The sequence below is a fragment of the Megascapheus bottae genome, chromosome 11, assembly GCF_031878675.1.
Source record: "Megascapheus bottae isolate mThoBot1 chromosome 11, mThoBot2.hap1, whole genome shotgun sequence".
NCBI classification, from domain to species: domain Eukaryota; kingdom Metazoa; phylum Chordata; class Mammalia; order Rodentia; family Geomyidae; genus Megascapheus; species Megascapheus bottae.
The window spans coordinates 38,843,720-38,856,365 of NC_143519.1; the positions used below are offsets into that span (position 1 = coordinate 38,843,720).

A 12,646-nucleotide genomic window follows, 5' to 3' on the forward strand; every position below is an offset into this window, starting at 1 on the left:
AGCCCAGGAGCTATGCTGCCTATTAATGGTGGGATACTTCCAGATTGGTGTCACCTTGGGTTTCATCGGTATCATCCTGTTTCTGCCAATATTACATGACTTGAATGAAGGGAAACTGTCTCAGGAGAAAGTGGAGAAAGAATTGGAAGACAAGCGGTTCCAAGAAACTACCATCATTCCTGTTGAAAATGTTAGGTTCTCTAATTGGTTGAGAATCTTTTCTTTTTCCCTGCCTTTTCAAATGGGTTTTTACATAGGGTAGTTTACTTGGAGCACTGTCCCTATCCTCAGGTAGGTTGTAAATGCTTTTAGCTCTGCAATGAAAAAAAGACGTTTTTAGAGTCTAAATCCAGCGGGAAAAGGAAAAAGGGCAAATTTGTCCTACATTCAGAATCTGCTTTGTGTTGAACGTGATTTAAAGTGGCAGAGGGAGAAGTGCAAACAAAAACTGCCTTGGTGGGGATGATAGGAAGCAACTGGGAGAGTGTTTGGAAAGGGGTGACATTGTCCAAAAAGAAATGTACTCTTTACCTGACTTATGTAACTGGAACCCCTCTGTACATCACCTTTGTTTTTTTTAATTGTAATTAATAAAAGGGTTACATGATATTTGCCAGATAGAAGGTGCATTAATTCACATACATTGATACCCTTTCACATGTCTTGGTACCCATTACCCTCCCCCCACCCCCATCACCTTTGTTTTATTCATTTTTTTACTACATCACCTTTGTAATAACAATAAAAAAGTTAAGGAAAAAAAACAATAAACACTGCCTCGGAAATAACATTATCTTGGGTAACTAAGCTAACTTTTAACACCCAGAGCCCACTATAGCCTGGTCCCGCCCCCTTTCTCCCAGCCAACCAACCCCTTGCGGGCGTCCCGCGCAGGCGCCTTGCGTAGACCACAGGGTGCGGAGTTTGCTGCCATCTTGCGTGCGCGGGACTCGCTGCGGTCACCAGCCAGAAAAGTGGGGTGCGTCGCCAAAAAGTGGGTCCCTCAGACACAACGGTGTGTCCCGTCCACGCTGCGTTGTTTTTCCATTGCCAGCCCCGTTCCGGCTCCCCTGGCCAGCGAAGTCTAGGCCAATAAAGTAAGCTGTCACTCGCGGCGGGAATCGGAGCTCCGGGCTCCCCTCGGGCTCCCCGCGGGCTCCCCGCCGTCGAGATGCCCGGAGTGCAGCTGCCCCCCAAGGAGAGCAGCCTCTTCAAACGGGTCCTGGTGAGTGGCCGTGGCTCCCCGCGGGGCCTCCGCCCCGCTCCGTGTTTACCTGACAGCCCGAGGCGCGCGTGGAGGCTCCGCCGACCTCCCCTCCACCGCCTTTTCCAGAAACTTCCACAAGTTCCCCAGGTGACGCCGCGGTGGCGGGAGAGACTGTCGCCCCGGGCGCCTCTCCTCGGACGTTCACCTTGGCTTTGCCGAGTTCCCCCGGGAAACGGCGCACTCCCCTCCTCCCCACACCCCCAGGCCCTAGCAAAGCCCGGGCGATCCATACCCGCTGAGGGTTTGCAGTGTGGGGTGCCCTCCTTAAGTGACCATTTCCAAGCTGCCGTGCACTTGGCTCTTTAACTTGGCTCATGTGCCGTGCGCGCCACCTGGCTTTGCGCTTGAGAGAGTTTACTTTTTTTTTTTTTTTTTTTTTTTTTTGCCAGTCCTGGGGCTTGAACTCAGGGCCTGAGCACTGTCCTTGGGTTTTTCTCAAAGCTAGAGGGCCCTAACACTTTAGTCCTTAGATCTCGGCTTCTTGAGTAGCTAGGAGTATAGGCATAAGCCACCGCTCTTCTGCCATGTTGTTTGCCTAGGGAGTCTAAAACATGCACGGGAGATCATCTATAAATAGTCAAATGAAAACATTTCTATTTTCTAGTTTAACCTGTGCATATATCCGCAGCATTAAGTAAAACAGGTACATGTTTTTATTATTCTCAGATTACAAAAAAGTTTAAAGATACTGCTGAATTAACTTTATCTCTAAATAACTTGGGAAATGCTAAACGTTTCTTTCTTTGTTTCATTTTTTTTTTTTTTGGCCGATAGTGGAACTTGAACTCAGAGCCTGGACACTGTCCGTGGGCTTTCTCAAGGCTAGCCCTCTACCACTTGAGTCCAGCATCACTTGCAGCTCTTACTGTGTATGTAGTATGGAGGAATCAAACCCAGGGCTTCTTGCTTGCTAAGCGACCAATCTACCACTGAGCCACATTTCCAGCCTGATAAAACTATTACGTACACTATCCAGTGTTTTAGACCCAGTTTTAGATTAGGAATGTAGAATTGTGATTGAATGAAAAGTTGCTTCAGTATACATCCATTTTCTTTTTTTTTTAATTTTTTTTATTGTAATTAGTAAAAGGGTTACATGATATTTGCCAGATAGAAGGTGCATTAATTCACATACATTGATACCCTTTCACATGTCTTGGTTACATCCATTTTCTTAAAGAACTGTTATTTATATTTCTTTACAGAAATGTTATGAGCAGAAGCAGTACAAAAATGGCCTCAGGTTTTGCAAGATGATTCTTTCGAACTCAAAATTCGCAGAACATGGAGGTATTGTCACATCTGTTTTAGAAATAACTTTGGGGAAATCTAATTCCAAAGTCAAGCAGGAATTTAGGAGTGAGAAAATATGTCTTGGATTCCAAAGCTTTGCATCTTTCTATTGAGTGTATGAATGGTCAACATTTTTTTTCCCCCAGTCCGGGGCCTTGAACTCAGGGCCTGAGCACTGTCCTTGGGCTTTCTCAAGGCTAGAGCTCTACCACTTGAGCCACAGCACCACTTCTGGGTTTTTTTCTATATATGTCGTACCAAGGAATCGAACCCCAGTCTTTGTGCATCCTAGGCAAATACTCTACCATTAGGCCAGACTCCCAGCCCAAATGGTCAACATTTTAATTTATGTTTCATATGAGTCTTTTCAGACTTTCATTATACTACATTATGTCCTTAGATGAGCTTGAGCATTTGGGGGAAAATTGGATGAGGTAATACATAGATAGACTTTATCTGAAATGTTTGGAAACCATTTTAGATTTCATAGTTTTTCATGTTTTAGAATATTAGCAAATTGCCAGTTGAACATTAGTAGTCTAGAGATATGTAATCTGAAACTTTTCTTTTTTTTTTTTATAAGCCACGGAGCTCGGCTTGAATGAGCTTTTTATTTTTTATTTTATTTTTTTTTGCCAGTCCTGTGGCTTGAGCTCAGGGCCTGAGCGTTGTCCTTGGGCTTTCTCAAGGCTAGCACTCTACCACTTGAGCCACAGCACCACTTCTGGCTTTTTCTATGTATGTGGAGTGCTGAGGAATCGAACCCTGGTCTTCATGCATGCTAGGCAAGCACTCTTACCACTAGGCCAAACTCCCAGCCCCCCAATCTGAAACTTTTCAAATACCTATTGAGCCTTTTTGTGCTGAGAAAGCTTTGTATCTTGCCAGGCACTGTGGCTCATGCCCTATAATCCTAGCTACTCTGGAGACTGAGATCTGAGAGGCAAGGTTGAAAGCCAGCCCAGGCCCAAAAGGACCTGAGACTCTTATCTCCAATTAACTTCTAGAAAACAGGAAGTGGGGCTTGGTTCAAGGGTAGGGTGGTAGCCTTGAGCTGAAGAGCTCAGGGACAGTGCCCAGGCCTAGTTCAAGCCCCATGGCCCACCCAAAAAAATAATAAATAAAAAGAAAGCTTTGGATCTTAGACCATTTTAGATTTTTAATATTTGAATAAGTACATTCGACCTGTGTGTGGGTTTTTGTTTTTATGTGGGTTGGTTGTGGGGCTTGAACTCTGGTCCTGGGCACTGTCCCGTAGTTCTTCAGCTCAAGGCTGCTGCCCTGCCCCTGGGCCTGGTTGTTGACCCTGAGCTCTTCAGCTAGTAATTACAGACAACTTATAGATTTCTTTTTCCTTAAAAAAGACTGAAATGATTAGTCTTATTAAGATAATAATTTTTAGTTACTTATTTATATAAAAACAAGTTATTCCTTAAAATTTGTTTTAGAGTTTTGGGTTTTTTTTTTTTTCAGTCCTGAGACTTGAACTCTGGGCCTGGGTGCTATCCCTGACTCTTTTGCTCAAGGCTACCACCCCACTTCCTGTTTTCTAGTAATTAATTGGAGATAAGAGTCTCATGGTTTGTCTTTGAATCGCATATCCTCAGATCTCGGCCTCCTGAATAGCTAGCATTATAGGTACCCCTACACTTTTATATATCTACTGACCTTTTTATATAAGTAGGGTACCATTGATCTATGTATATTGAGTTATTATCTAACACTGCTGTTAATTATGTCTATAATTATTTTTCTCACCCCTTTTTCCTCTGTCTCTGTCTCTCTGTGTCTCTCTTTCTGTCTCTCTCTGTCTCTTTCTCTCTCGTTTAATTAGTTGTGGGTCTTGAGCTCTGGGCCTGGGTGCTGTCCCTGAGCTCTTCAGCTCAAGGCTAGTACTGTACCACTTGAGCCACAGCGCCATTTCCAATTTTCTGGTGGTTAATTGGAAGAGGTTCATGAGGAGGTTGGGGGAGGGAAATGGGGACAAAAACATGAGAAGGGGTATCAGTGTGCGAGAAGTAATACACCTACTACCTGACAAATGTAACTGTAACCCGTCTATACATTATCCTGACAAGAAAATAAAATAAAGAGCTTTATGGGCTTTTGTGCCTGGGCTGGCTTTGAACTACATCCTTAGATCTCTGGAGTAGCTAGGATTACAGTCATGAGCCACCTGTATTCAGTTTCTCATCCCTTTTATTGGTAGCAAAGTTTGTTAAAAAGTATCAGGTTAGAATTCAGATTATCTTCTGATAGTTTAGAAAAGCTTCTTGGGAGGACACTGAGTATCAGAATTGAGTAACTTAAGACCATTTATTGGGAGTAGTTTGACCCTGCTCACTTTTCTAAACACATTGAAAAGACAAAATAAAAAGGAGTCTTCATTTCATGGAATTTTAGCATTTAGAGTTTGTTTTTAATAGCTGTGGAGCCCTTATCTAACTGGAGGCTATTAAAAAGCTTAAAATTTAAAAAGATGCAATGGCTCTCACCTGTAATCCTTACCTACTCAGGAGGCTGAGATCTGAGAATTAAGGTTCAAAGCTAGCCTGGGCACAAAAGGACCTGAGACTCTGATCTCCAATTAACCTCTAGAAAAGGAAAGTGGGGCTTGGCTCCAGGCTAGGGTGGTAGCCTTTAGCTGCAGAACTCAGGGACCAGGCCCAGGCATAGGGAAGTAGCCTGGAGCTGAAGAGCTCACGGACGGCGCCCAGACCAAGTTCAAGCCCCATGACCAAAAGAAAAAAGAAAGAAAAAAAGATGTTGATAATTAGGGCCTGGGCTACCTGGATCACCATTTTCTGAAAACTGTAGTCTGTTGAGATCAGTGTTTGAATGTTGCTCCTGCCTGATTCTCCTTTTATAGATTAGATTATTCTAAAACATCATCATTCATTAACTTTCTAACATTTTCTTGTCATTCCCATAGTCCAGTACAATACTCTTGAAATACAGAAAAGATGTTAATTAGTTTAAGTAGAATTGGTTGAAATAAATTTGCTGCCAAAATAAAATATGTTTCAGTATGAATAAGATTATTTTAAAAATATTTCAGTTTTTTGAATAGTTATTTTAAAGTTGTATCTTCATTAAAGTAGGTTCAATGTTTGTGAGATGTAAATTAGTTAATGATTGATTAGAATTGATATCTGGAAAACTAGAACTGCTTAGTGGATTTCATTCAACAATTCTCAGATACCTGTGCTGTTAATTATTTTCTAGTAGGATAATACCTACTTCATAGTATTCTTTTAGAATACTCAGTGTTATAGCTGAAAGCATTTTAGCAACTCCATTGTAGTTTAATGAGTTTTTACTTTTGTTTTGTTTTTTGTTTGTCAGTACTTTGATCGAGTTCAGCACCCTGTGTTAAGGCCCTTGATCTGTACCACTTAAACCACATCTCCAATCTACTTTTTGTTAGTTATTTTGGAGATACTGTCACACAGACTAATTTTTGGGCTCATCCTCTACATTTCAGCTTCCTTAGTGGCTGCAATTATACTCTTGAGCTACTGGTACCTGGACAGCCTAGGTATTTTTAGCAGACAGATGTAGTTTTACTCTTGTGTGGGAGAGGATTTTTATTTATTTATTTTTTTTGAGACAGGATCTAACTATAAAACCTAGGCTAGCTGGGTGCTGGTGGCTCATGCCTATAATCCTAGCTACTCAAGAGGCTGAGATCTGAGGATCGTGGTTCAAAGCCAGGAAACTCTATGTGACATTTATCTTCAGTTAACCACCAGAAAACCAGAAGTGAAACTATGACTCAAAGTGGTAGAGCACTAGCCTTGAGCAAAAGAGTTTAGGGACAGTGTCCAGGCCCTAATTCAAGCCCCACAACCAAACTGAACCAAGCAAAAAACAAAACAACCTAGACTAGTCTCATACTTGCTATGCATCACAGGCAGACTTCAAACTCTTATTTTCTTGCTTCAGTGTCCTGAGTGCTGAGATTACAGGTATATTACACTATGCTTGGGTGGAGAGGGGCTCTGAAATTAGATGAATAATATAAACATGAGAATAGTAGGGATATTCCATGTCTCAAATATTAGTGGAATGCTAACAGAGTAAATCTTCCTTATGTAAATAGAGGTTAACATTATTTTCCAGAGACTTTGGCTATGAAAGGATTAATATTGAACTGTTTAGGAAAAAAAGAAGAAGCATATGAATTTGTTCGTAAAGGACTTCGGAGTGATGTCAAGAGTCATGTCTGTATCCTTTTACAGTAGTTACAGTTTAATTTCATTTGCTAATTAAGTTAAAAACCTGCTTAAAAATTTAATTATTTATGTACCCATTAGTTTTTATAGTTATCAATATTTTGTAACAGTCTCATTTGCTCCCTCCCTTTGTTTCTTAGAGTATTTTTTATGAAAAATCCCTATAAAATATATGTGTTTACATATGCATGTTTACTTCAGTTGCCCTTAGGGTAGGGAAAAGCATCCTGAGTAAATGGGACTACAGACATGGTAGGATTTTTGGCTTGTTTGAAAACCTTGAGTTGATAGCTCAGTACTAAGCTCTTGCCTGAGTGCGCAAGATCCTGAGTCTGATTTTTCTTTAGCCAAAGAAAAAACAGATTTTATTTAATATTAAGATATTGGCTTCTAAGCTTGGTTTCTGCTAACACAAGGAAATAGCTGTTGCTTGTATTTAATATTAAGGTATTGGCTTCTAAGCTTGGTTTCTGCTAACACAAGGAAATAGCTGTTGCTTGCTGCTTTATTAAATCTTTTTTTTGGGGGGGGTATAGAGCTTGAATTCTGGGCCATGGGCCAGGGCACTGCCCCTGAGCAGTTCAGCTCAAGGCTACCGCCCCAACCCTTGAGCCACAGTACCACTTCCTGTTTTCTAGTGATTAAATGGAAATGAGAGCCTCATGTTTTTTAGTGCCTGGGCTGGCTTTGAACCTCGATTCTCAGATCTCAGCTTCCTGAGTAGCTGGGATTACAGGCATGAGCCACTGTGCCCACTTGCTTTATTAAATCTTTATATTTGTTTTTCTGAATACAGTGTTTCAGTATATAAAAAATCTATCTATATATATATTTTTTGGGGGCGGAGGCAGTCCTGGGGCATGAACTCAGGGCCTGTACACTGTCCTTGGGCTTTCCCAAGGATAACACTCTACCACTTGAGTGACAGTACTACTTCCAACTTTTCCTGTGTATATGATACTGAGGAATGGAACCCAGCCAGGGCTTGGTACATGCTAGGTAAGCACTCTACCACTAGGCCACACTCCCAGCCCCCAAAATATTTTTAATGTATCAGTGAAATTTCCTGTATTTTGTACATGTGTATGCTTATGGCTAATCTTTTTACATAGTGTCATGGTATAGTTTTTTTTATAAATATACTTAATTAGCAAATGACTAGTATTAAGTGACTAGTATTAAATATGGACACCTTTGTAATGATATCACATATTTAATTCAGGGTTCTCTCAGTACTAAATACTATTTTCTCATCCCAGTGCTTACCCCAGAGTGAAGAGAAAGGGAATGTAAGTATGAGAGTGTTTTGGTTTTTTTTTTTAAGATTTTTTTGGGTTCTGGTTCCAAGATGTGCTAAGACTTTATGATAATGAAAAGTGAAGTTTTGTGGTCTTATCACTAATGATTACATATTTATTTATTTGTTTTTTAGAATTGGTTGAGTGTAGACTTACAAGAAAATTTTATGTAAGTGAATGTTGAGGTTGATGGGGTAAAAATTATGAAGGGAAAATAGAGCATAGAGAAATATGAAGAATTTTTGAAAGACTTCTAAGCTTGCATAAAAAATGCTATGAAATAATTCAAACATGTACAGAAGTGGAGAGAACTGAATAGTGAACCTCCATGTGCTTATCACCCAGTTTCAACAGTTTAACAGCTATTATCACAGCTTGTTTACTTTTGTCTTTACCCTTTACAATCTCTCCCTGTTACCACAGATTATTCTGAAACAAATCTCAGATAAAATGCCATTTTTGTTAAGGTCTTTTTAGAGAAATTAAAGTATATTATTATAGTGTCTGTGAATGTTTCTTTTTCCTTAACTTAATAGGTTGGCATGTATATGGCCTCCTGCAACGTTCAGAGAAGAAATATGATGAAGCTATTAAGTGTTACCGAAATGCTCTCAAGTTAGATAGAAATAATCTGCAAATCTTGAGGGACCTGTCTTTGTTGCAGATTCAAATGAGAGACCTTGAAGGTTACCGAGTATGTATTTTATTCTTAAATGTACATATTTCTTTTTTAAAGAAGAGATTATATTTTCTAAAAGCCAGTGAATTTTTTAAAACACAAAATGAGCAAATGCCAAGTTCATGTGGATTTAAATAAGTAGAGTTTGTAGAAGAAATCACTTTTTTGTTTGAAGCCAGCACTCTACCACTTTCCTTTCTTTCTTTTTTTTTGGGGGGGGTCATGGGGCTTAAACTCTGCCTGGGCACTGTCCCTGAGCTCTTCAGCTGAAGGCTACCACCCTACTGCTAGTCTGGGCATTGTCCCCACCCCACTTCCCTTTTCTAGAGGTTAATTGGAGATAAGAGTCTCAGGTTCTTTTGTCCCAGTCTGGCTTTGAACTTTGATCCTGAGATCTCAGCCTCCTGAGTAGCTAGCATTACAGGTATGAACCACTGCCCCGGCCTGGTTTTTAACTGTAATCCCTCATAATTTAGCCTCCTGAGTAGCTAGGATTACAGATGTGAACCACTGGTGCCTAGCTGTTGCATGCCTTTTTGTTTTGTTTTTTGAGTCACTCCTGGGGCTTGAACTCAGGGCGTGAGCACTATCCTTGGGCTTTCTCAAGTCTAGAGCTCTACCACTTGAGCCAAAGCACCACTTCTGGCTTTTCTATGTATGTGGTACCGAGGAATCAAATCCAGGTCTTGGTGCATGTTAGGCAAGCACTCAATCACTAGGCCAAACTCAAGCACTCAATCAGTAGGCCAAACTCCTGGCCCCTCTCTCTGTTTCTAATATAAATGAGCCACTTGTTCTCCTTGAGTCCTTCTCTCCTTCCCTTCTTTCCATTCTTTTTCTCTTTGTTTCTTTCTGCCTTCCTACATTTAGTGAGTTCAAAGGCTCTCCTGAAATTCATAATGGCACCAATCCTCAAGGGTGTGTGTTTTCTATCTGGGTTTGTGATTTCTGGGCATTATGAAGGTCTTAGGTATGGTTGTGCGATTGGATACATAGGATTAAGTCATTGAAGATGAGGAAATCTTGGAACTAGGCAGATTATTAGATGGATGAGCCACATTATTGTTGTATTTTGCCAGGATGAAAGAAGGATTTAACTGATCCAGACGTTAATGAGGGAGTTGTCCGTGTAGTAGCAATGAACATGGGGGTAAAGTGGTATAGCTTAATGTCATATGCTAAAAGGAACCAGACACACAAGAGGAAAAGTCATTTTGTCAGTTTTCTTTTCCAAGAAGGATCCAAAAGAATCCTCTAGTATATAATATAGATAGGACTTATTTGGTACTTATTCTAATCATCTAACAGAGTCATGGAAATTAAAGACCATGTCTTCTAGACTCTCTTGCAGTTATGAGTAGCATTTGCTTAAAACTTAGAGAAAGAAATGAGGAGAGGTAGAATTACATACATATATATATACATATATAATCATAATAATTATATATATGGAGTTTGGATTTTCTTCTAGAAAAGTATCTTGATTTTCCTAAACCAGCCATGATGAAATTTCTAACATTTTGTTTTTAGTATGTAAAAAAGTCACTACATAGTGATAATTGGAGATATTTCTTCTACAAAAATCCAGTCTGTGTTTGACTGTTTCCCCTAGCCATTATAGCAAATTTAAAAGAAAACATTGAAATTTCATATCACAATTAAAAAAATCTGGTATATAAAACACTCTCATAGTGACTGTTGTTCTTAATGTACTATGTTTTTTTCTCTTCTCTTGTGTTGTCCTTTGGTTAATCTCATATTGTTACAGTATCTGACTTTGTTACCTGGTATATTATATAAATATATATATATATATTTGTTTATTTGAAATAGGAGGGGGAAAAAAGATGGGGGGAGGGGATGGGGGAAGGGTGATCCCCATGATACCCCATGAGATGAGGTATCAATGTATGAGAAGTAATGCATCTTCTACCTGGCGAATATAACTGTAACCCTTCTATACATTAAAATAAAATAAAAAATAACTAAAAAGCTCTCACAGTCTTTCTTGCCAAATGTTTAAATTTTTTCTGAAGACATTTCATTATGTGGTTAATTTATGAAACAGCTCAAATTCATGGGCCTCAAAAATAAGATTTCAGGGCCGGGAGTTTGGCCTAGTGGTTAAAGTGCTTGCCTAGCATGCGCAAAGACCCGGGTTCGATTCCTTGGTACCACATACATACAAAAAAGCTGGAAGTGGTGCTGAGGCTCAAGTGGTAGAGCTCTAGCCTTGAGAAAGTCCAAGGACAGTGCTCGGGCCCTGAGCTCAAGCCCAGGACTGGCAAAAAAAAAAAAAAAAAATAAGATTTCAGTGATAGTCTTATGGTACCTTTAATACTTTATAATTAATTACATTAACATAGAACACTTTCTTTTTCTTTTCTTTTTTTTTTTTTTGAAGGAGACAGGATACCAGCTTCTTCAGTTACGTCCAACACAGCGTGCTTCCTGGATTGGATATGCTATTTCATATCATTTGCTGAAAGATTATGACATGGCATTAAAGCTATTGGAAGAATTTAGACAAACACAGCAAGTAAGAATGCCATTCTAATTATTTTCTTCTACCTTCACAGACAAAAGTTGGTAACTTCTAAATTTTCCCTTTCCAAATTTGAATTAGTCTTTGAAATCTGTGGAAAAGCTTGAAAAGTTTTCATGTGTTTTGGTTGAGATGAGCTCTGGACACTTTGTGTCTGGACTGGCTTTGTTCCATAATCACTCCAGTCTTAGCATCCTGAACAGGTAGGAATACAGGAATTAGACACTGGCAATCAGCTTTCTTTTACAATTAACATATTTTAAATTAATACTTTCCAGGTTGCTGAAAGCCTATGGTTAATATTAAGAGTTTTGAAGCATTGATTTGAAAAGGTTTTACCCAGTGTGTTCATTGCTTTTATTAAGGAGTAATTTTTGAACACTGGCAATATATAGTTTTTGCTATGAGGCACTGCCATACGTCATTTAGTCTCCAGCTCTAACATTGAGTACAGTGCTTGGGACATACATTGATAGACACAGTAAAAGCATTTGTAATAAAATAGCTTTTTGGGCAATAACAAATATGGGTTTGATATAGTTCTCACCACAAACCTGGATGGTTTGTACCATCTTTTCTTCTTGGGAGAAGAATTTTTTTTTTTTTGCCAGTCCTGGCTTGACTTCAGTGGCCTGAGCACTGTCCTTGGGCTTTCTCAAGGCTAGAGCTCTACCACTTGAGCTACAACACCACTTCTAGCTTTTTTCTATTTATCTGGTACTGAGGAATCAAACCTAGGCCGAACTCCCGGCCCCAGAATTGTTTTTCCCCCTGAAATTTGTATTTTCTTTATTGTGTTTTGCTAAAATGCATCCTATAATTATTTTCTAGGAAAGATGATGGAGCATAAGTGTCTGAATCCTTTTCTTTGTCTTAGGATGTCGTTGATTTATCTGTTTGCTTTTGACAGTCTTAAAAACTGAACTCAGGGCCTGAGCACTGTCCTTAGGCTTTCTTCAAGGCTAGCGTTCTACCACTTGAGCCATAGCACCATTTCTGGCTTTTTTTCTATGTATATGGGTCTTCGTGCATGCCAGGCAAGCACTCTACTACTAGGCCAAACTCCCAACCCTGATTTATCTTTATACTTGTAGTTTAAGTTGTTAAGAGTTTTCTAGATAAATCATTTTCTCATAGAACTGCAAAGGTGGCTATTTCCAGTAGGAAGTTTGATTATGGTTGTTACTTTTCCAAGTAGATCTTTTGTGTTTTTTCTCCTGTCAAAAGAATAATTTGTGTGTGTGTGTGTATGTGTGTGTGTTTCCTGGTACTGAGGCTAAATTCAGAGCCTTAGGCTCTTACCATTTTTCCTCAAGCCAGTGTGGTGGC

General features: G+C 39.6%; 1 protein-coding gene across 1 annotated transcript in view; it reads left to right on the forward strand.

The window, feature by feature from the left end:
• Window positions 1-1,133: 1,133 nt before the first annotated feature.
• The window catches only part of Naa16 (N-alpha-acetyltransferase 16, NatA auxiliary subunit), a 56,972-nt gene continuing 45,459 nt past the window's right edge, over window positions 1,134-12,646 (forward strand). Inside the window, exons 1-5 of the mRNA XM_090342077.1 lie at window positions 1,134-1,225; window positions 2,473-2,557; window positions 6,683-6,787; window positions 8,630-8,787; window positions 11,177-11,311. Of these exons, the coding sequence (XP_090198203.1) occupies window positions 1,172-1,225; window positions 2,473-2,557; window positions 6,683-6,787; window positions 8,630-8,787; window positions 11,177-11,311 (537 nt within the window). The 5' untranslated portion in view covers window positions 1,134-1,171. The remainder of the gene's footprint in view (window positions 1,226-2,472; window positions 2,558-6,682; window positions 6,788-8,629; window positions 8,788-11,176; window positions 11,312-12,646) is intronic.